The sequence below is a fragment of the Pleurodeles waltl genome, chromosome 2_2, assembly GCF_031143425.1.
Source record: "Pleurodeles waltl isolate 20211129_DDA chromosome 2_2, aPleWal1.hap1.20221129, whole genome shotgun sequence".
NCBI classification, from domain to species: Eukaryota; Metazoa; Chordata; class Amphibia; order Caudata; family Salamandridae; genus Pleurodeles; species Pleurodeles waltl.
In genome coordinates this window covers 212,825,503-212,850,944 of record NC_090439.1, presented here as the reverse complement: position 1 = coordinate 212,850,944, position 25,442 = coordinate 212,825,503, and the positions used below count along the sequence as shown (strand labels likewise).

Sequence of the window (25,442 nt, the reverse complement as noted above, 5' to 3'; positions counted from 1 at the left end):
CTTAAAGACAGCCATTAAAACTATTCCATTTAGTCGTGATTTAGTTAAACAGGCTAGGGGCCGATACAAGTCAGTCCTTGAGGAAAGAAAGAATGAAATACGCACTAGCCATGGGAAGATCTCATGGCAGCCACGGAACTGCTGGACCCCTCTCAATTTTGGAAGGTGGTTAATCACCCATATTTCTCAGGACAGGTAAATAGGGAGGATGACTGTCTGATACCAGAGGGGGTCTGGGTAGAACATTTCTCATCTGTATTTCAGTCCGCAAATAATCCTAATTATGGTGTGGAGGCATGTGGCCTCCTACGTTTGGCTACTCCCATTCCAATCAAGAGTGGTATTTTACTTGAGGCATATGAGATCAGCGCAGCAATAAATAAAATGAAATTAAGGAAAGCCCCTGGCCCCGACGGGGTTCCAGTGGACTTATTTAAATCTTTACCTGATTTGTGGGTTCCACTAATCACAAATGTTCTGAATAGTGCTATTCAAAGTGCTATCCCTTCCTCATGGCTAACGGCCAAAATCGTCCCGATATTTAAAAAGGGTAATAGGCTTGACCCCTTTTGCTATAGACCCATCTCTCTCATTGACTCCACGGCAAAGATTCTGGGGAGCGTCATTTTGACCCGGCTTGAGGAGTGGGTTGCAAGGACAAACATTCTATCGCCAATTCAATATGGGTTTAGGCCTGGATTAGGCACAGTGGATCAGGCCCTAAACTTACACCTTATCCTTAGCAAATATGTTATTGCAAAAAGGGAATCTATCCACCTAGCCTTTATAGATCTGTCCAGTGCATTTGATATGGTGAATAGAGCAAAATTGTGGCAAATGATGGACACAATGGGGATCGAGCAAGATTTGTTGGATTTGATTAAACGCTTATACTCTGACCTTACTATTATAATTCAGTTTGGACAACACGGCGAAAGATCCCATCCCCTTGCATCCAATCGGGGAGTTAGACAGGGCTGCACTTTGGCACCTTTTTTATTTCTGTTGTACATAAATGGCCTGTATAGTTATTTAGCCCAAAATGGTAAGGATTTCCCAAGGATGAGTTTTAGACAATTGCCGATTTTATTATATGTCGATAACGCCGTTTTAATTGCCCGCACGGCCAATGGTCTACAGACCCTTTTGGATCATTTTTTAACGCACACACAAGAGCTTGATTTGAAAGTCAATTTGAAAAAGTCACGTCATGACGTGGGGCCCTAAAAACACACGCACCAAATGTTTTATAATGGGGGGGAACACCTTAACAAAGGTAAAAGACTTCTGTTATCTAGGTCTGTACCTAAGTTCCACTCTGTCATGGAAATTTCATTTGAATTTTAAGCTCCAACAATTGGAAAGAAATGTTGAAGCAATCTTCCGCTTTGCCCGTAGATTAGGGCATAGACTGGTTCACCAGATCATCACTCTCTATAAATCCAAATGGGTTTCGGCGGCGATTTATGGGGGTGGCCTCTGGGGATATACCAGTTCAAGCATATTACAACTGGCAGAGAATAAATTTCTCCATCGGCTACTTATGGTACCCAAGAACGTAGCGAATATTATATGCCATGAGGAGCTGGGAATCCGTTACATTACAGATTTGATAGATATTGCCCCCCTTCTGTTACGGATAAAAGTATGGTCAAATCCGGCGGCTACTTTAACACATGATTGTGTAAAAGACTGTATTTCGTTAGCAAACTCTAACAAAATTCCATGGCTAAATTTTGTTCACAATGGTTTTCGAAACTTGGATTTGGAGTTTATGTATTTCAAACCAGAGCTCTTGCCGCCAATGCGAAAGAAATTGTTAAACTCCAATACAAAGAGCATGTTATGAACCTTAGATATCAAGTGGCAGAGAAATTTAGTTCTTTTAATTCATATGTACAAATTGCATCATCAGATTCGTTAGAACCTTATTTTGTTTGGTTCCCGATCCCTTCTCTATATTCTTTACTTGTACTTTTTAGATTTAACATGATCCATTTTAGAGTGGCGTTTCTGACAAAATGCGTGTGGGAAAAAACATTACCGCCATGCCCTTGCGACAATTTTTCAAAACAAAGTACTTGTCACTTTATTTTATTTTGTACACTCTACTCAGCTCCTAGGGAAACCATTTTACTACCTATTTTGCGTAATTTGCACACCTTTTCTTATAAAGAAGGATTGATTGGCATTCAAAGCCTTTCATCCAAACAAACGTGCAGCTCTATTTTAAGTTTTATTAAATCTGCTATCACCATTAGGAACCGATATGAATTAGTAACGTGATTATTTATTAAGGGAATTCAGATATTGTTTTACTGTTGTATACGATTTTATAAGTATTTATTATTTTATATCGATTTAGTAGGCTTAAGTGGTAAGCTTAGATTTTATAGACTTGTAGATCAAAGAGACTTGCCTTTGAATTATGCAATAAGTACTGTATTTTATGATGATTTATATGTATGTATGTGTACTTTTATGGCAATACGCCGAATAAAGTTATTTTGACTGACTGACTGACTGACTAATAAGGACCAGGCGCGCTAGCAAGGGCTTTACTAATTTAAGACATAGGTGGTCATTACAACCTCGGCGGTCTTTTAAGAAGACCGCCGTGCGGAAGACCGCCAGTAGTGGCGGTTTGCCGCTCGGCGTATTATGACCGTTGGCTGCCCTCTGTCGTTTTTCCGACGGAGAGCTGCCAACAGCCATACTTGCGGGCGGCGGGGAAGTGGAGGTTGCTCCACCTCCACCGCCACGCCAACAGAACACCGCCGAGCTAATCACGTCCTGTGATTCGGTGCAGCGGTGTTCTGTGGCGGTGTGGTGTTGGCGGAGCTGCCCCCATGGCTCCCGTCCCCTCCCGGAGGATCGACGGAACAGGTAAGTCGATCGTCCGTTAGGGGATGGGGGTGGGGGGTGTTGTGTGTTGTGTGGGTGCATGGGGGTGTGCGTCTGTGTATGTAGGGGGTGTGTGTGAGTGCGTGTATGCTTGCGGGGGTGTTGCGTGTTTCAGAAATGTGTGCGTGTCTGTCTGTATGTATGTCTGTATGGATGTGTGCGTGAATGTGTGAATGTGGGTGTACGTGTCTGAGTGTGTGTGTGGATGTTGGCATGTATGTCAGTGTGTGTGCGTGTATGTGTGTTGGTCATGCCTGCGTGCATGTCGGGTGTGTGTCAGTAATGTTATGTTGGGGGTCGGGGTTGGGGGGGGCCCTGCCACCTTTGGGGGGTGGCAGGGGTGGTGGGGGGTGTAGGGGAGGGAGTCAGGGTGGGGGAGACTCCTATCAGTGCCAGGGAAGGAATTCTCTGGCACTGATAGTGCGTACCGCCATGGATTTCATGGCGGTTCCTACCGCTGGAAATCCACGGCGGTAAGCCGGGTCACAATACCGGCGGCGGTATTGTCACGGCCGCCGGGCTGGAGACCCAGGTCTCCAGCACAGCGGTTGTCTCCGCCCTGGCGGGCGGAACGGGGAAGCGGCGGATGACCATGACGGTAACCGCCATGGTCATAATACTAAAAAATAGACCGCCAGCCTGTTGGCGGTCTTACCGCCGCTTTAACACCGTCCACCAGGGTTGTAATGACCCCCATAATGTATTTTTAAAAGGGCTAAAATAGTTATACAGGGTGATGTTTGCTTAAGTACAGCATTCCCTTTCCACGTCTGTTTTCTCACCCTACCCATCTTCTCAGTTGCTTTACAGCTTCCTAATTTTAAAATAATAAATAAACATTTTGGAAGACAGAGTTTTGGCCACCCGCACACTATTAACTGCAGGGCCTGGCCATAAGGTCAAGTCCTACAGAAGGCCCTCGCTACGCACTTGCTGAGCAGTGGTGGTTGGGCACCTGCAGGAGACTGCGCGTAGGCTGAGTAGCCATCTCTGCTGCGCACAGCCAAAAGCCATGTGCAGCGTGGGTTAGGTGCCAGCAGAGGGCTGCGCACAGGGCCAGGATATGAGGCCTTCTCCTGCAGTCAGCTGCACATGGCTTGAGGCCCTGCATAGTGGGTGATAGGCACACATAGAGAATTGGGTGTTGGGCCAATTTAGAGTATGGCCAAAAAAAACTAGAAATTTACTGGAAACAACAAAGGTTTAAGTGATGTTAAAAGTAGATGTTGGATTGAGACAAGAACTAATGTTAAAAACCTAAAGACCATGGAGATACAAAAGTTATGGTTTAGTCAATTGTTTAGTCAATTAACTATAAATTGTGCTCCCATCATGCACTCTTTATGATCTCACATATTACATCACCTATAACGTTAAATGACATAATTGATGACATGACTCACTAGATTTAAAGATCAATATTTTTCAAATTACTATCACAATCCTAAAGCTAATATGTGAGGCCATAAGCTGTGCATGATGGCAGCACAAGTTACAGCCAATTGACTAAACTACAACAAAGTGGCAAAGAGTATGAATAAGACAATAAAAATAACAGCATGAACAAATCAAATAAAAAATATAAATGACTAAATTATGGAAAGCAACATCATTGCAAAATTAGGTTGAGACAAAGAGGGTGCCACGAGGACTAAGGATTTTTACTATGCCATCCTATGATGAACCCAATCCTAAAATGGTAGAGTAATAGGAGGATAATCTGGCACAATGTCAGAAAAATATGCTACATATTCTTAAAAAGTATGTGTTGGCAGACTGCGAAAAAACTCTTACTGAAATAAGAGAAACTGAAAAGACCCTCAAAACATGCAAAAATCAGGTTTATGTGAACACATTTAAAGTCTTGATGGATGCTAGACTAGAAAAACTGGAGGGGAAATAGAAGAAAAACAGTGGAAGTTCCTAACGGACAATGGGAATGGTGTTTACCTTTAACAAAAAGTGTGACAGTAATAGAAAACAAAAACAACAAAACAGAAATCACTTACAACAGAATGTATTAGCTTCAGTCGTAGGATCAGACATAACTGAAGAACCAAGTACATTGGAAGACAGAGAACATGGTACCCCATATATCAACACTGTTAGAGGAACTTTCTTAGACAATTGAGACAGGGTCAGTTACAGACCAGAACTCAAAGAGGACAACCAAGAAGAAGAGGAGAAAATGCTCAACAAAGACCAAAAAAGGATACGAAGGACAAAAAAAGGATGCTCAGGTGCAGCTCTACATAGAGAAAGAACTCAGTCGAAAAGGCTTAAGGAGTCACATGAACAATCGCAAATTAATATGATATCAGCAAGTACCATAATAAATCTCTCACAACATCATCTTAAAAACCAGGAGGCAAGCATTGTTGTGTGAGATTTAACATTTCACCCTAACTTCAACTACAACTATGTGCAAAGTAGAATTGATATTTTTAAATATACATGCAAATAGAAATTGACAAAAACTCATCAACTGACAATAAAGAAAGAAATCCCTTGTGTTTCGACAAAGGTATACCTACATGGATTCAGGCATAATCATCAGCAACATTGCAATGCTATTCACTAAGGTTTCTTTAGAGAATGATAATACAATAATGAATATGAAGGCATTTATTAAAAAAATGGATGAACTGTGAGTAAATTTGAATAGACACTGTTTAAGTGGCTTCAAATGCCAGTCAATATTGAATCCGAATCTTTCCATATGATGCTATTTATACCTATCAGGTGGCATTAATTCAAGACCGAAAGAGACTGAATATCATCAAAATAGCAGAAACACAGGAAAGTTATGTGAATGGAAAGCACTTAAAGGCTTGAAGAATGACAACAATGTGATGATTTAACCATCAGACAAAGGAGGGACTATTGTACTTATGAGTATAGAAATATAAGTTGCAGAGGCTTTAACACAACTCAGTGAAGAACAATGTTACTGTAAGATCTCTACACAAGAATATTTTAATGCCATCAATTAAATTGGAGAATGCCAGAAATAGATCTAAATGTATAGACTTCTTTTTAGGAGCATTTGTAATGAATTTACCAAAACATATTAAAGATACAAGAGACTTTCTAAGCAAAATCCTAAATATACAAGGGGAACCAGATTACATTTTGATGCCACTGGATTAAAATACATTTTACACTAGCATAATTGACAAACATGGCATCCCAACTTGTATTTAATGAGAGCATGACCAATGGCATATTTTGCGCCAACAGAGATGATCCTCAAAATAATGAACTTCTGACTTGAAAATAATTTGTATTAATTATTTCAATTATGACATTTACAAACATAACAAGGGGACTGTTGTGGGCATCTGCTTTGACACCAGCTAAGTCAATTTATTCGTGGACTGGTGGGTGCAGCAGGTGCTCTGTAATTCATTTGAGGAAATATGTACCAAGCATGTGATACTTTGGTACAGACTTATTGGTGATCTTTTTATAATCTGTAAGGACTAAAGAAGAGGTCTGTAGAAGAAATAAACAAGAACCAATTGAATCTAAAATTTCAAGTCATTTAAGCAGATTGCGCATTTTTAGACATAAAGGTAACTGTAGAGGAAGATAAATTTAATACAACACTGAACCACAAAACTACAGCAGGCATCATCCTTCTCCATGCAACAGGCAGCCACTCTAAGGGTTTGAAATTGGGCATCTGCTATTGGGTTTTGCTCAGGGCAAAGCACAACTGCAGCACAGAAATGGATTTTTCTTAATGAACAAGAAATAGTGTTTAGGCACTCTAACAATCATGGTTTCTCAAGTTTGTTTTCTTAATAAGGCTGTGGAAAAGGCAAAGTTATAAAACGGGGGGGGGAGGGTCCTGCTATGTGTAGTCAATAAAGAAACTAACAGGCAACGATGTCTTACATTAATTTCAACCTTCTCTAAAGAACATGAAAATGTGAGACATTATGGCCCTCATTATGACATTGGCGGTAAGTCCTGCTTACCGCCATGCCAACTGCCACCAACATACCGCAGCCACTGCGGTTTACCGCTACCCATATTTTGACCCACACATAGCAATCCGTTACTATACAGCCACACACACAAGTCCGCCAGCCCAAAGGTCAGTGATAAACTGGCAGTACCAAAACCCACACCGTTTCGCCAACAGAACTAAGCCCACAGCATTATGACCCACGAATCACTGCGGAGGAGATTCAACCGCGGTAAACCGTTGGTGGTACATGCCGCCGCGCTCAAAATACACACACAAATACAAAACAACACTACATTGGACAATTCAAACTACACACACCTGACACCCATACACCACTATAAAACACACACACTTCCCAAAACCCTTTACGGCCCAAATAAATTGACAACAGAGAGAGGAAGACACCAAGAGCACTCACAGAACCAGAGGCACATAACACCATCACCCATACACCATCCACGCACCTTACAGCACACACCTCAACACATCACCCAACACACCTTCACACACACCACACACACTACAACCATGGCACCACAAAAACACCTCAGGTTCTCAGAGGAGGAGCTAAGGGTCATGGTGGAGGAAATCATCCGGGAAGAGCCACAGCTATTCGGATCACAGGTGCAGCAGACATCCATTGCAAGGAAGATGGAGCTATGGCAGAGAATCGTGTACAGGGTCAACGCCGTGGGACAGCACCCCAGGACAAGGGATGACATCAGGAAGAGGTGGAACGACCTACGGGGGAAGGTACGTTCCGTGGTTGCAAGACACCAGATAGCTGTACAGAGGACTGGCAGTGGACCCCCACCTCCTCCCCCACAACTAACAACATGGGAGGAGCAAGTCTTGGCAATACTGCAACCTGAGGGCCTAGCAGGAGTAGCAGGAGGACTGGACTCTGGTAAGTCAAATCTCTATTACTATCACCCCCCCTACCTGCATACCATCACATACCCCCATCCCTACCCTCACCCCTCTCACCCCACCCCTACTATCACACCCCACCCATCCCAATACCAAGCCCTGCATGTACCACCAATACATGGACATCACTCACAGCTTTGCAAGGACACCCATCACTGAAGCATGCACATTAGAGAGAATCACCTAGCCCACAAAATCACTATTCACACAACGCAAAGCTGACAGGGCAATCACAACCATACAGGGCAACACACCCATGCACAAGATGTCACACGCAGAAACAATAACACTGCATTTACATCCCCACAGGTCCCCCACACAACGTCACCGGAGTGGAGGTGCCAGCAACATCCAGTCCCCCCACAGAAGAGGCCCACAATAATGACAACAGCTTTGGACGCCTGGATCTGGATGACCAACCCGGCCCATCAGGGATCTCCAGACAGTCGGATACCTAGGCACAGTCCCATACCACCACAGAGCATCCCCCATCAGGAAACACCAGCACAGCACCCACCCAGCGGGCCCATATCTCTGTCCCCAGAACACGTCAAGTCAGCAGTGTGGCCACCACTACAGGGACCCCAGGCAACCCCACAAACACAGGATGATCAGGGACCTGGGGTCAGTGGCGTGGGCACACGGTTCAGGGGACAGAGGCACAGGACAAAGGGGAAGCTGGGAGGACTGCTGTGCAACAGGGGGAGGACAGGCCCAGGGAACCGACTCTCTGGGAGGCACTCACCAACATCCAGGGAGCATACCACCATTCCCAGGAGACGATGGGCCAGATACTGGACAAGTTGCAGGAGGCCCAGCGGCTGCAGGAGGGAGAGTCCCTGGGGATCAGGGAGGACCTGAAGGACATCCACACCACCCTGGTCACCATTGCAGGGGTGCTGGCTGATATGGCCAACACCATGAGGGAGGCAGTGGCCCACCACCGGGCCGCTGACACTAGCCACATCGATGAACAGCCCTCCACCTCCGGTGACGCTTATGGACAGGAGGCCCCGCCACAGAAACAGGCCACCAGCACCACTCCCCATGCAGAAGGAGAACCACCTGCAAACAGACCCTGCAATCCAGGCAGAAGCCAGAGAACATTGCCAAGACCCATGCCAGGAAATGAGCATCTCCTGATTGTCACCCTTGTGTCCCACTCTGTCCCCCTGTCCACCCTGAACTGCCATTGCTCCACTTCCTACGCCCCCTTGGGCAATGCAACTGTGATACAAAGAGACTGGACTCTATCCTGGACTTTCCTCCACCATCACCCCAGCACATTGCACATACCCCTCTACTTATTAGCACTTAAATAAACACCTTTTGAAAAAATACAAATATGGAATATGTCAAATGATTTCAGTATGTATTCATTTAACAAGGTTTAAAACATGCAATACAACTGTACAGTAATGTATACATAGGAATGACCTGTAGTTGGCTGCAGTCAACATACCAGGTGTCAGAGTGGGGCACAGATACATGAAAATAGAGATGCCAAAGGGTACAGTAAGTGGCCATAGAATTGGGAGAATCTGCCTGTCATGTACAAAGTCAAATACCAAACTGTCAATGCAAAGTGAAGTTACTGTGTCTTACCTGTGTGTCACAGGAAGTACAGTCGTATAATAGCTGTTCTGTCATCCTCATTCTCTGCCTCCTCATCTTCACTGTCCACAGGGTCCACTACTGCCACACGCTCATATCCAGCCTCATCCTCCTGCAGAAAAGGCACCTGGCGTCTCAAGGCAAGGTTAGGCAACATGCAGCATGCCACGATGATCTGGCACACCTTCTTGGGTGAGTTGTACAGGGATCCACCTGTTAGATGGAGGCAACGAAACCTGGCCTTCAGAAGGCCGAATGTCCTCTCTATTATTCTTCTTGTACGCCCATGTGCCTCATTGTAACGTTCCTGTGCCCTTGTCCTGGGATTCCTCACAGGGGTCAGCAGCCATGAGAGGTTGGGGTAACCAGAGTCACCTCCAAATATCGAGGGATACCTGTTAGCCCAACACTAACCCTTATGGCCAACACCATACCCATACACCAACATATACTGGGTGGGAACCATGGGCTCACCTATTAGCCACACCCGGCGCCTCTGGAGTTGAGCTATCACATCTGGGATGCTGCTATTCCTCAGGATATAGGCATCATGCACAGACCGAGGATACTTTGCATTGACATGGGAGATGTACTTGACCGCTAGGCACACTATCTGCACATTCATCAAGTGAAAGCTCTTTTGATTTCTGAACACCTGTTCATTTCTCCGGGGGGGGGGGGGCACAAATGCAATATGTGTACCATCAATAGCCCCAATAATGTTGGGGATATGTCCCATTGCATAGAAATCAGCTTTCACTGTGGCCAAATCCTCCACCTGGGAGAAAACAATGTAGCTGTGCATGTGTTTAATCAGGGCAGCCAACACTCTGGTCAGCACTATTGAGAACATTGGCTGAGACATTCCCGATGCCAAGCCCACTGTCACTTGGAAGGAGCCAGTTGCCAAGAAATGGAGCACAGATAGGACTTGCACAAGAGGGGGGAATCCCAGTGGGCTTTGCAGATACCAGATATCAGGTCTGGCTCCCACTGGGCACACAGCTCTTTAATTGTGTCCCTGTCCAGTTTCTAGGTGAGGATAATGTGCCTGTCCTCCATTGTTGCCAAGTCCACCAGGGGCCTGTAAACGGGAGGATGTCTCCATCTACTATTCATCCGTAGCGGTCGCAATCTAGGGGGCAAAACAGGGAGCAGCTGGTCAGTATTCCACATTTCCAAACACTACACTGCATTGCATGTTGTGACTGTAACAGTATGTTGTTGGATAGGCCCAAATGGTGCCTATATGTACTGTGACGCAGTTCGGTGCCATGGCCTGCTCCCCCCCTGAAATGGCGTCCGCCTGTCATGTGTGGATGGACATGTGAAAATGAGGTAATGCCGCTGACGTAGGCGCCGTTGCGGGAGGCGGTCGCGTACTGCCGTGCAACTCCTCATTGGTTGTCATTGGGCCCTATAGGTTACAGTGGCCAATGGTGATGTATGCCGGCGGTGACAGTATGCACCGCCGCGGACGTGACCGCCATTTTCTATCTGTTCACTGACTTGCTACCTGACCTTCAACAGGAGTGGACCTACACTGGAAGTGCTGCTGTGACCTGTGTCTAGAAACGACCATGGCTCGTGTGACTGGGGAAAGGGCCCCTGCCTTCACCGCTGCGGAGTTGGAGAGACTGGTGGATGGGGTCCTACACCAGTACCGAATGCTGTATGGGCCTCCAAACAGGTGAGTAGACTGTGAGCACTATGCAAGGGGCATGGATGCATGGAGTGCTGTGTGTGAGGGCCTCATGTAGGGGGGTTTGGTGGAAGGGTTCTGGCCAGCGAGCTGCATGTATGGGGGGCAATGTCTGTGCGTAAGGGGATGGGAGGGCAATGGTGGGCTATTAGTGTAACAGGCCGGACGGTATGACTGACACTTTTTTTATGTTTATTTTTCTGCAGGTCAGTGCCCATCAGAAAAAAGGTATATGGCGCGCCATCGCCAAGGACGTGCGGAGCACTCACTGTCGCAAACTGTGGGAGGACCTGAGACACTGGGCAAGGAAGATGGTGGAGGCCCAGCTGGGGATGGCCTCCCAACGAGGAAGGGGTGCCTGTCGAACCCTGACCCCCCCCATGACCTGCATACTAGCGGTGGCCTATCCGGAGCTAGATGGGCACTTGAGTGCATCACAGCAGCCACAAAGGGGTGAGTACAGTTTCCCAATATACTACTTGAGCGTGGTGGGGTGGTCTCCAGGTGGGGGATGTGGGCCTGTGGGTGCCCCTAGGCCAGACATTGCAGGGTAGGTCCCATGTTGGGCAGGGGCTGATGAACACCACCACCTACCAAGCTAGTAGGCATCCACTACTGGGCAGGGGTCTCTGGGTGTCAGGTATGCTGCTATTGGCGTTAGGTATTCCTGTCCATGGCCTGGTGACTAGCATTGTGACTGGTAGTGCTTTGCCTAGTGTGTAGGGCTGTTCCCTGTGTGTGTGTGTGTGTCGCGTCCGCCAACGGTGTAGTTGTTGCTGCTATTGACCAAGTGTATCCTTTGTCTCTTCCCCTCTCTTTTTGTTTTGTCACCTTTTCCTTATGTGCCTTAGCATCATCTGAAGGAGGAGGCACCGGCGACGGAGGGAGCTGCATCCCACAGGGCCCAGGAGGCCGAATCCACCGACGGTGAGGGCACTAGGGGGAAAGTTCGGACAGTGATACCTCCTCCGATGGAAGCTCTCTGCTTGTGGTGGACACCTCTGTGCCCACCCCAACTACAGGTACAGCTGCCACCCCCGTACCAGCACCGACTTCCCAGCAGCCCCTCAGTGTGTTTCCCGTGCCTGCTCACCCAAGAGGGTGGGCATCTCCTTCACCCCTGGCACCTAAGGCCCTGCCCCAGTTAGCCCTGCTGCCCTGAGTTAAGAGGCTATTGACCTCCTGCGATCCATCTCGATTGGGCAGTCAACCATAGTGAATGCCATCCAGGGGCCGGCAGGCCATTTGCAACAAACAAATGCATTTCTGGAGGGCATTCACTCTGGCATGGCGGCCCAACAGAGATCAATCCAGGCTCTGGACTCCTCCCTGATGGCAACCATTGTCCCTGTCTCTAGCCTCTCCCCTCCAACTTCCTCTACCCAGTCCCATTCCCCTCAACTCCAACCTATCCCAAGCACACATTCAGACCAGCATGCACCCAAGACAATCCACAGGAGTGGCTCAGGCAAACACAAGCACCACACATCATCGCACAGGCACTCACACAAACACCATCCAGATGCAGACATACCAACATCCACTGCCTCCACTGAGTCCCCCTCCTCATCCTCGTCCACCACCCTTCCAGTAGCGTCCACTCACACCTGCATGTACTACATCCTCATCCACTACCCCCATCACCATCACGCCTATTTATACATACCCCTCACTAGCAGTCACCACCCCCACATCCATGCACACATCCCCTGTGTCCTCTCCCAATGTGTCTGTGCCCCCTCCTCCCAAAGTACACAGACACATGCACTCATACACCCAACAGCCATCCACCTCACAACAGCATCCAGCCCATGCACCTGCACCCAAACACAGCAGACAGACACCTCCTACAACCACTCCCTCTTCCTCCACTCCAAACTTTCACCCTCTTCCCACCCCAGTGTCCCTAAGAAGCTTTTCCTCTCTGCCGTTGACCTCTTCCCTAACCCCCAGTCCTTCATGTCGGGCCAGGGTGGTCAGAACACAGGCGAGCACCTCAGCCACCCAGTCCACGGTCACAGTAGTGTCGGCACCTACTGCAGGTGGCAGAGGCTCCAGGGAACCAGCCATCAGCACTGACAGTGTGCCTGAACCAGCTGACAAAGGGAAGGGCAAGGAGGCACCACCAGCTGCCAAGGGGAAGGGCAAGGACGCACCGCCAGCTGCCAAGGAGAAGGACAAGGAGGCACCACCAGCTACCAAGGGGAAGGGCAAGGAGGCCCTACCAGCTGCCAAGGGGACGTGCAAGGAGGCACCACCAGCTGCCAAGGAGAAGGGCAAGGAGGCACCACCATCTGCGAAAGGGAAGGGCAAGGGGCCTGCACCTGCAGGCAGGAAGGACAGGAGGCCGGGTGCTGGGACTGATTCTGAGCCCCCACCACCAACCATGGCAGTTCAGCCATCCGAGGCTGCAGGGGAAGTGTTGGAGCATCCCCCCACCACTGGCATCCCCGACACCAGCACTGCCACCAGCAACGCCAACAGTTGCAGCAGCAGCCCCAGTGAGCTGCTGTCCGAGGCTGCAGGGGAAGGGCTGGAGCCTCCCCCCACCACTGCCTGCACTGCCACCAGCACCACTCCCAGCAGCAGCAGCCCCAGTGGGCAGCAGTCTGATGCTGCAGGGGAAGGGCTGGAGCCTCCCCCCACCACTGGCATCCCTGACACCAGCACCACCACCAGAATCGCCACCAGCAGCCCCTGTGGGCAGCCATCCGAGGCTGCAGGGGAAGGGCTGGAGCCTCCCCCCACCACTGGCATCCCAGACACCAGCACCGCTACCAGCACCGCCAACAGCAGCAGCAGCCCCAGTGGGCAGCCATCCGAGGCTGCAGTGGAAGGGCTGGAGCCTCCCCCCACCACTGCCTGCACCACCACCAGTACCACTGCCAGCAGCAGCAGCCCCAGTGGGCAGCCGTCCGACGCTGCAGGGGAAGGGCTGGAGCCTCCCCCCACCACTGGCATCCCCAAAACCAACCCCGACACTGCCACCACTGAGCAGCCATCACCGCCGGCGGGCAGTGTGTAGTCCTGCCTCCATGGGCTGTAGTGTGTCCTGGATCCTGCAAATCCTGTAGGTGTGACACCCAGGTGAGAGACTGTGACATTGCAAACCCCAAGTGCTGCATCACAGGGTACAAGGCCCCCTCCAGAACCAGTGGAAGAAGCCATCCACTCATCCCATCCTTGCCAGTATGAAGCACACTGGGCACAAGGCCCCCTCCAGAACCAGTGGAAGAAGCCATCCACTCACCTCATCCTTGCCAGGATGAAGAACACTGGGCATAAGTTCTCCTCCAGAACCAGTGGAAGAAGTCATACCCCCATCCCCGCCCCTTGCTAGGATGAAAGATACTGGGCACAAGGCCCCCTCCAGAACCAGTGGGCAAATCACCCACTAGAGAGACTGTGGCCCTGCACTCCCCAGGACCAAGCAGTGGGCAAACCAACCACTTGAGATATTGTGGCTTTGCACTCCCCAGGACCAAGCAGTGGGCAAACCACCCACTTGAGAGACTGTGGCTTTGCACTCCCCAGGACAGAGTGATGGGCATGTTGCCACCTCCAGGACCAGTGGTGTTGTACCATCTTCTGGCTGAGGTGCCCCCGTCCCCATGAGGTGCCTGTGTATTTTCAACCTGATGCCCCTGCAGTGTTCTCTTTGTGTTGTTGCAGGAGTCAAGTGGGGCCTTGGCCTATGTGATGTGGCCCTGTGGCCCATGGACACTGAGGACTAGGCAGTGCCCCTCCATTTGTATGTATGTATATACTGTTTTAATTTTGAAGCACAAATTTCTACTATTTGATCTTATTACACTCACTTTAATCAATTCCTTTGGTCCTTGCATTATTCCTGAGGGGTACGGGGTGAAAATATAATGTTACTGCATCTGTTTGTGTGTATGGTGTTGGGGATGGGGTGTTGCGTGTTGCGTGTGTGTGTCACTCTCTTTTTCTTCCCCCCTCCCTTGTGTGCTAGGCGGCAGTACTCACCGTGGTCGTCTTCGCCCGCGTGTTTCTTCTTTGAGTCTCCAGAGGTGAGTCCTTTGACTTCTGTGTACTCTTTCCACTGTGCTTTTGATGTCATTGGTACCACCCCAAAAAAGGTGGCGGAGAGGCGTGTTGTAATACTGTGGGCAGTGCATTGTCTTCCGTCTGGCTGTTGGCGGTCACTGCAGCGGTGTTAGTTGCTACCGCCGTGGCGGTCGGTGTGTTAAAGTGGCTCCCTGTGTGGGCAGTTTCCGCCATGGTCGTAATTCCATTTTTCTTACAGCTGGCCTGTTTGCGGTGTTACTGCCGCTTTATCACCAACCGCCAGGGTTGTAATGAGGGCCTATGTCCAAACAATGGGTATCATTTAAAACCTATCTGGTCATTGGTACCAATACCAATATCTCATCTTTCTCTATGATTACATCAAGGAGGAGTCATTTTCTGGGAGACACACTACCAAGGAGCTGTTTGGATAGTAATAAAGGCTGGATTAGATTTGTGGACTCCATTAATGTGTAAGTGTAAAGCCTGTAAATTAAGGCATAATGGATAGGAATTTAAAGTTTCAGTACAAAGAAAAACAAAAAGATCAAGAAATGTGTTGCATGCAATTCTGATGTTGTGGTATGAGCTTGTCGGCCCTTGCAATAGAATGTATGCAGGCAGCACCATACACTCAATTAATAACTGATTTTAGGGCACATGTGTGGTATAAAACAGCACACCAATGACTTTCCTTTTGCTAGACACTACAACAAAGTAAATAATCATAAACTTTAAAAAGGTAGTCTATTATGACACTGACAGGATCACACAAAAAACAAAGAGGGGAGATGGAGAACTAAAATTGAGAAAGATGAAACCATGCTATATTTTCAATTTAGAGAGCAGAGGCCTGAGGAAGAGAATTTTAACTGTTGCAAACCCTCAGATAAAGTTGACACAGTTCCAAGTATCTGTCTTTTCTATCTTTCTATCTTTTTTTTAAAAACGTATATGTGGGCGAACTATCAACACACACTATTTGACACAGTGTTCTTGGCCAAAACATATTGTGTGCAGTGTCATGTTTGGTGGAGCTAATATATTGAAATCTCTAATAAGCTTGAGTGACGGTCCTCCTTCTTTGTGCAGATTGGAGTAAGGCGGCATATTCAGTTAGAGTTCTTAGGAATTCAAATTTGTGATACCTGTGGTAATGTTGTGTTTCTCCAAACAACCTCCCCATACCAAATACGAATATACGAGGAGTCAGCCCTGGCCATGTTTAAGAAGAAGTTAAACTGTTGGGGGGCTTTTCAGCGCACATTTACTCCAGTACAAAGAATCATGTTCTGAAACAAATCTGCTCTTCTAGTACCTGCCATTGCTTTCATCAATGTCTGGATACAGGTTGTTTTACCAGCCCCGCTCGGTCCCAGAGTCATCATACCATGTCTCACTCTTTGGGTCTCAAATAACTGGATTATTTTCAGCGTCCATGGAGGGTGACTAATCAGCCCTGCTGCTTCCACCTGAAAACAGTTGTAGAAAAACGTATTTAATGTATAGATCATCACAGTGAAGATATTTTCATAACACATCACGTTTATATACTATACATTTCATTTTTAAATAATTGTGACAATTCCTGCATTTTGCCAGAAAGACAACTGAACTGGCTGAGGCACCAGCAGCAGAAATAGTTTACCATTAAAGCAGAATTCAGTGTGCAGCGGCCTGAGGAGAATACAATTTCAGCCAATTTTGACAGGGGAACATGCTTGCAGTGTTATGAACAAATGCGACCATAGCACTCATAGCTCTCAAAGCATAAGAAGTAGCAGAGTACGGGTATAAGCTTGTGTGTAGCAAATTTGTTAATGAAGAGTACAGCACTCCTCTTAGTGTTCCAGAGAATTGTTTATTCGGACCAAAGGTCGTGTGTCCAGAAGTACGGTGAATCAAGCACAGCCAACACGTGTTTTGTCACAACAGTGACTTCATCAAGGCTGTAAGAAATATACAGTACAGAGATTTGTCTAGATTTATTAGACATAAAGTAAAAGACCAAATTTAGTAAGTTTGCAGACATGACAAAAGTGACCGAGTATGTAAACGAGAGGTGCCAACCCATATATAATATTATTAAAACTTGAAACGAGGGTGAGAGAGAGTGGAGACCGTAAAAGCAAGTGATAAACCGTGAGTGGCTAAAAAAGTTTATTGAGATTAAAAAAATGAAAAGACCGAAGTGTAATTGAAAACAAGCAGTTACGATATCAAGTGCGTCCCAAGTAGCTTCTAAATGAATTGATAATGCAGAGAAGTATGGCTGAAAAGCCTACCTCGACTGGTAATATGGAATATTCAATTTAGGTGAGGTAGGATAATGCGGTGGGGTCTGAAAAGAGAGAGAGGAGAGAAGGGACAAAGAATAAGAAGCGAGAAAAGTAATTTGGTAGGTGAAATCCCATGACCTTGGTAAGTCCTGAAAAAAAGGGGAAGGAGGCAGGATGCTGAGGCTTGAAAATTAAGCGTACTTTTCTAAATTGGTGAGGTCAGGAGGAAGTATTAAAATATTAAGGCGGTGTAGCCCATATGAAAAAAAACTGAATGTGCCAGGTAAAGCAGTAGTCCACTTAGGTAGAAATCTCCTTGCATGGCAGTAAATTTGAATTAGTCAGTGGATAATCTTAAAATGAAGAAGAGAAGCTGGCCGGTTACGTGGTATGGTTGATGCAAATGTGCCACCTTAAAACGTTTTTTGAAAACCTCGAACAAGAGTACCGCTAAGTGTAAAAATTTCATAATGACGTTAAAGGTATCTGCCTATTTGTGTTGGGATTAAAAACAGAAAGCATAAAACAAGCAGTAATGCTGAGTTGGAACGGAATTAGATTAGAGGGCTAGGGAGTTATCCGGTAATGCCTCGTTGTGGACTGCAGAGCCACAAACCGGAGTCAAAACAATTTTGTTTACAAAGATAAAAAAAACTTCCGTATTAGAACGTCCATGTCGCAGCCAGCGAACCGATTAGAAAAGCGTAATGGGCATCCCTTACCTAAAAGTGGTATAAGGGAGATAGCCGTCAGTCTGGTGTAAACAATAGCGTAGGGTATGTAGATGATTTAAATAGTAATTGGCGGCTTGCACGTAACAGCAGGGCTAGAATGTGGTCTAAGTATGGACCATCAGAATGAATGGGTAAAATGGCAGCCATATTGGAAGAGAAAAAAGCAACATCGGATATGTAAGAGTCGATGAATAACATAATATGGAATGCGGGAGCAAAAGTCCATAGAACGTACTAAATTGAGTGCCAAGGTAAAGATTAGAGAACAATCTAATTCAACTGAAAAAAATTATATATATAAGACCAAGTGGTTGAAATAGGTGAAATAAGGTCCATAATGTAAGCAAGCGACTGGTTAACCGGATGAATTAGAGTAGGGTGAAACGAGTAATGCAGAATTAAGGGAACAGTTGTCTATGAACGTAGTTTGAAAACAAGGCCCAAGTATTACCGGGCAGTGTTAGTCCAAGTGAACCAATAGTAGATGCCCACGGTTGTAACCCAAGACAAAAAAGGTCGAAAAGAAAACAGCATATAAATTTACAAGCAAAGTTAACAGCATACAAATTTACAAGCAAAGTCAAGAGTTCAAGATAATGACCCAGAACGGGAGAGAGAGAGGTATTGTACCCACAATTGACAGAGTCAATCACATATAGTAAGTATACAGTTTGCAACAGTAAAGCGAGGAAGCCAGTTGTTACAGACAATGTATCATACAATCACGTAACGGCATAGTTACGTTTATACAAACAGTTAGCATCCAATATAGAGAAGGGAAAACAACACACGGTTATGACCCATAGGGGGTGATTCTGACCGCGGCGGACGGCAGTCGCCGCCCGCCACGCGGTTCCCGCCGAAAGACCGCTCCGCGGTCAAAAGACCGCGGCGGTCATTCTGGCTTTCCCACTGGGCTGGCGGGCGACCGCCGAAAGTCCGCCTGCCAGCCCAGCGGGAAACACCCTTCCCACGAGGACGCCGGCTCAGAATTGAGCAGGAACTGGATGGCGGTAGGGGGTGTCAGAATCCCCATGGCGGCGGAGCGCGCTCCGCCACCATGGAGGATTCTCAAGGGCAGCGGAAAGTCGGCGGGACACCGCCGACTTTCCGTTTCTGGCCGCGGCTGAACCGCCGCGGTCAGAATGCCCAGCGGTGCACCGCCAGCCTGTTGGCGGTGCTACCGCCGACCTCCGCCATGGCGGTAATTACCGCCAGGGTCAGAATGACCCCCATAGTGTCACAAGAATAGTAATAATTACATGTTGGATTACCTGGTATACAATTTAATAAGGTAAGTAAAAGATACAAGGTTGGCATAATGTGTGTCTGGTTACATATCAAAGCCGGGTAAGTCCTCATGATGCAGAATAATACGGAGTTAAACTACGTCAGGAACATGTGGAGTTCCCTGTCAATGTTTAGACCTTTTTCTACAGCTCGTAGTTAAGTATCCATTTTGCTTCACATTTGTGCAGTTCCTTAGTCCTGTCTCCCAATCTGGGAGACTGAGGCCCTCATTCTGACCCTGGCGGTCGGCGGAGAGACGGCGGTCGGACCGCGAACAGACCGGCGGTATTAAAAATGGCATTCTGACCGCGGCGGTCCCCGCCGCGACCGACCGCTACTTCTCCACTCCGACCGCCGCGGCGGTCATGACCGCGGGGCTGGAGTTTGCGCACTCCGGCCCGGCGGTCGTCCCAAGACCGCCAAGGGTATTATGACCCTGCCTACCGCCGCGGTTTCTTGCGGGCGGGAACCGCCGTGCGAACCATGGCGGTAAGCACTATCGGGGCCAGGGAATTCCTTCCCTGGCACTGATAGGGGTCTCCCCCACCCCCCACTACCCACCCGAGTCCTCCCCCCACACCCTCCACCCCCCTGCCACCCCCCAGAGGTGGTACGAACCCCCTCCCCACCCCCACCCCGACATGTACATACATGTACCCCGACATGCACACACCCCCAACATGCACATATACACACCCCCTACACACACATACACAACGGGGACACATACCCGCACACATACATGCCGACATGCGCACCTGCCGAACAGCACACATTACCCATAGACACAGCAGCACCCCTCTACACACTCACACGCACACCCCCATGCACGCCCACATCACACAACACCCCCCCACCCCCTCCCCTCACGGACGATCAACTTACCTTGTGCGTTGGTCCTCCGGGAGGCGACGGGAGCCATAGGGACGTGACCGCCAACAGAAGACCGCCAACAGAAGACCGCCACACAGAAATGTGGGTCGTAATTCTGTGGGCGGTGTTCTGCTGGCGTGGCGGTGGAGGTTGACCAGTCTCCACTTTCCCGCCGACCGCCAGTGTGGCTGCTGGCGGTTTTCCGGCGGAACGCTCCCAGCGGTCAGAATGCGCACAGCGGCACACCGCCGCGGTCGGCGGTCTTCACCGCGGCGGTAACTCAGCGGTCTTGCGAAAAGACCGCCAAGGTCAGAATGAGGGCCTGAGTGTCATGAGTTATGCCATAAAATCTAATGCCAGGAATATCAGATTCGTCATGTTTGAAATTGAAGTATACAGCAAGGGGATAGCTAGGATTGTAGTTCCTGATTGCTCTAATGTGTTCCTGGATACGTTCCTTAAGAGGGCGTATAGTACTACCCACATAGATCAGTCCACATACACTGATGATGCAGGAGACTGTGTATTTTGTATTGTCATTGATGAATTGTCTAACATGGTAGGTTGTTCCCGTATTGTGTGTGAAAGTCAGGGTGCTGTTGAGTGCGAATTGGCACAAAATGCAGCAGCCACATTTGTAGAAACCAGCAGGTTTCTTAGGTACCCAACCTTGTGTGTAAGTTAGGGGAAGAGGCGCAATGTAGCTAGGACATAAAATGTTTCTCAAAGTGCGTCCCCTGCTATGGGTGATGGATCGTATTCGACCTATCATTTTCCCAAGCCTGCAGTGTTACTTTCCTTTAGTAAAGTTTTTTTCTAATGTTTGGATCTGAACTCTTATGTGAACCACTGTCTCCTTCCACTGCCTCTTCCACCGCAAGATGAAAATCAGTTTCACAGACTAAACTCGAGAATGGCAATCGTTCAATAAACTCCCAGAGCTAATTCATTTTGTATACATCATAATCTGTTATTTGGCTATAAGGATAGTAAATTAGACAGGAGTGTATGAAATATACTGTCCCAGGTGCATATTGTCAAGCACTGTTATAAATTAATTAAGACTGTCTGAGTGCTTCCAAGCCCAATTACAAGGGGGGAAGCAGCAGTGTTTTAAGTGGGTTGAAAGCCTGGTGTTAATTTGCTGTCACACCCTTTCAAAACATAAAAACATCAAAGCTGCCTAAAAATGAAATCCGCGTGACAGACTTGGAAGTGTGAGTAGGCTGACCATAACACAATCAGCCCTGTTAGTCCAGGGCAGATTCACATTCCTCTCCATGAGCATCTCTAAAGGTGGAGAGCTCTAAGTTCCCCTTACCCCCATGCAGACGTAATTGACATAAAAAATAGAAAAACAATTTTATAGATGCAGATAGCCAAAGCAAAGGACAACTATCCCAAGGTTCAAACGGGGTCAGCTGTAACCCCCGAAGAACCGTGGGTAAATTCCATACTGGAGAAACTGAATGCAGAGGAGGCCGTTTCAGTCTAAAACGCCGAAACAGCAGGATGACCAAAGGAAACAATTATCAAACTCACCAGAAAAAAACTAAAATCTCTAATAGCCAACTACTGAGCGGCCAATGTCGAAGGAGCCAAATTCTTAAGAAACCCATCCCGAAGAAAATCAAGAATACGAAAAGGGTCACCAGACAACGGGTTATAATCATGAACAGAAGCCCATTTCCAGAAAGAACCCCAGTTCCTTCAATAGGAAGAAATGGTAAACGGTTTCCTGGAGGACTGAATGTCCACTTCCACTCCACTATAATAACCCAGCCTCTCTAAGGACTGCGGTTCAAGAACCAAGCCGTCAACTGCAGAGCTCACTGAGCGACAGGTGGGGAGACTGCAGAGACAATGGAATGAAAGGGAACCTAAAAAACTGACCTCCGGACAACTCCCATATCAATGGAAACCAGGGGTGATATGGCCAAAATGGGGCAATCGGAATCACTGATAATGTCTCTTCCAGAATCATCTGTAGCACCCTTGGAAGAAGGGGAATTGGGGGGAAAATGTAAAGCAGACCCTTCGGCCAAGGAAAGGATAGAGCATCCACCACCCAAGCTCCGTGGTTGATCTGACCCGAGCACAAGAGAGGAAGCAATGCACTGGTACAGTTGGCAATCAGATCCAAACATGGGGAACCCCAGAACAGATGTATCTGATGGAACACAGCCATCAGTAGATGGAAGAAGACCAATGAAAATATACTGCGGCTTAGAACATCTGCATGGAAGTTGAGTTCCCACTGGATATACACTGCAGACAAGGACAAAAGATGGGTGTCCACCATGTAAAAATCTGAGATGCCAGGGAATTCAACTGGCGACTGAGGTAATAACGTGCCACCTGATCATTGGTGCGTACCACCAGACAATGATTCCGAAGCATGGGCTGGAAGAACTGGATTGCCTCCCAATTTGCAGCCAATTCCCTCCAATCTGAAGATTGGCAACTGTTTGCCCTGGACCAAGGACCCTGAACCTCCTGCTCCCCCAGCGTTGTGCCCCATTTCCACTGACTGGCATCCATTGTGCAGATGACAGAGATATCAATGTCCGAACATTTGACTGTAGAACACAGATCCTGTACACAGGAGGAAACATCCAGTCTCTGTTGGGAAGGCATCAGATGTGAATTGGTGAATTTGATATTGAATCCCAGAGACTTGGAAAAATTACGTTGTCACTGCCTCCTGAGTCTTCAGAAAAGAAGAGCCACATATTAGCCAATCATCGATATAAGGGAATAAAGAAAATCCCTTAAGCTTCAGTACAGCTACTCCAGGAGCCAATACATTAGTGAAGGTCCAAGGTGCTGTTGACAGGGCAAATGGCAACGCCTGAAACTGGAAGTGCCTCCTCTGCACAGAGAACTCGAAGAAGCTGTTGACTGAGGTGATGGATAGTAGCATGGAAATAGGCATCCTCCAAGTTGAGTGTCGCCAGGTAGTCCGCTTGGTGAGCCAGAGGAATGATCCTCTGCAGAAATATCATACAGAAAGGGTCCAGTTGAACAAACTTGTTCAAGAATTTGAGGTCCATAAAAGGCCTAAATGAGCCACCTCCTTTTTGAACTGAAAACAGAATGGAATAGAGGCCGCGACCCTCCTGGCCTGGAAGAACTTTGAACACAGTCTTTTTCAGGACCAGGTTTTCCACACCATCCAGAAGAGCAGCCCTTTTACTGGATTCCCTGATAATGGGGGTAACACGGAACACTGGAGGAGGACGACGACGAAAAGGAATCCTGTATACCTCCAACAAAATAAACAGCACCTAATGATCTGACACAAACCACCTCCATTGCTCGGGAAACAAAGTCTAAAGAGCCTCCTTGGCCATATAGTAATTTCCCACTAGATTGCCCCTGTGAAGAAGGCTGGGCAGCGGGCTGACCTGACTGGTTGGATTGTCAGGATTTTGAACTACCAAACAAAGTTTGCCCCCAATTTCCAAGGCATGAGCCCATAAATTATCAATGGTGGCATCAGACAAACAATTGTGACAGGACATCCATTTGAGTCAAAACGGATGTGAATACTCCTGAGTTTGGATGACATCATACAGTTTCTAAAAATAAATTCAGCAGAACCTACTAAGCGTAACCAGCATAAGTACTAGCCGGAAATGCTGCTGCTGTATAAGAATGCTACAAGGCACCTTCCTCTCCAGTGGGTCTCACAATGTAGCCTCTTCCAAAGACACGAAGGAACCAGACACCATGGATGAAAGGAAGGCATTCCCTTCAGAGATGGAAGGAAAAACCTCCTCAAAACTCCACAGGAAGTACAGTTTATTCGAAAACTGGGGAACATTATGTTTATCCGCCTCTTTCCATTCCTTCAGGATAATGTCCTTTAGACCTTGTGGAGAAGCAAATCATCAGGAGAAGCACCAATATACTGAGCATGAAAATCATCATCCAGGGAAGTCTTCTGATAAAATCCCAGGACTTCTCTTATTATGAATCAGCATGTCCTGAAAAGTCTTTCCCTAAACATATTTTCCGTTTGGGGAGGCATCCATGTCACCATCCACCTCAATCCTAAGATGTTTCACCTCCACAGCCTGGTCAATCATCTGCTGCAACTGGGTCTTTGAAATCTGGAGAATGTCACCCTCCCCCAACTCTCCAATATTATGGGTTTTCTGTGTGCATTTACCACCAACACAACCAGTAAGCTCCATCATAGTGATGGAGCAGATATTCTAATTAAAGAAATTGCTCATGATCAAGGTGTGTTTATTAATGAGAAATTTATATTAGAAAATAATGTGTATAATCGAAAATGTGCTGTCGGAGAGTGGTCACCATATGTATTAACAGATGCAAAATAATGGAAAAATGTATAACAAAATAAATAAAAAAAAGCACTAATACATCATAACTGGATGTATAACCTATGTTTTATGTTAATTCATATTCTTAAATTAGCCAGACTAAAGGCCTGGTTTCGCTTGGCCTTGCTTGCTCATAATGTGGAGACTTCGAAAAATCTTGCACTGGACTGGTAACCGTGGATAGCAACCTTGAACCGCTCAGAGTTCAAGTCGCTCAGCTAGAACATTCTGCAAATGTACCAACAGACAGGAGATGATGAAGACAATTTGATACAATTATGTGTAGTATAGGCGAAATGCACTTTCCCAGTGCTCGAACAATTGAAGCACTGACTAAAGACTCGTATGCAACAATTTAGTTACCTGGAGAGCCGGATGATGTTCTCATCGCAAGAAGGACCAATCAGTTTTACGGGACACGAGGCCTATGCAAAATTAAAGATTTGGTAAACAAAAACTATAGGTTAGCGTCATAACTTCCGACAAGACTGACCAATTAGCAATTAACGGGATGGACTGGGAGACCCTAATAAAAAGTCATGACAAGGGGGAGGGAATCAGAACTGTGAGGAGAAAGTTGATGACGTCAAGAGACGCTGTCCGATGTGCTGATAGTTGGGCTTATACTCTGTGAGCCTGATCCGTAGCTGACCAATTGATGACCTGAAGACGAAGACTGACTTGTTGCTGATCCATCTTGGATAGTGATGGAGCAGATATGCTAATTCAAGAAATTTCTATTGATTAATGTGTGTT

General features: G+C 47.2%; 1 protein-coding gene across 1 annotated transcript in view; it reads right to left on the bottom strand.

Moving 5' to 3' along the window:
- DNAH5 (dynein axonemal heavy chain 5) overlaps positions 1-25,442 on the bottom strand; it is a 4,110,061-nt gene that overhangs the window by 1,402,711 nt on the left and 2,681,908 nt on the right. The window contains exon 41 of the mRNA XM_069219645.1: positions 16,477-16,630. Within this exon, the coding sequence (XP_069075746.1) occupies positions 16,477-16,630 (154 nt within the window). The remainder of the gene's footprint in view (positions 1-16,476; positions 16,631-25,442) is intronic.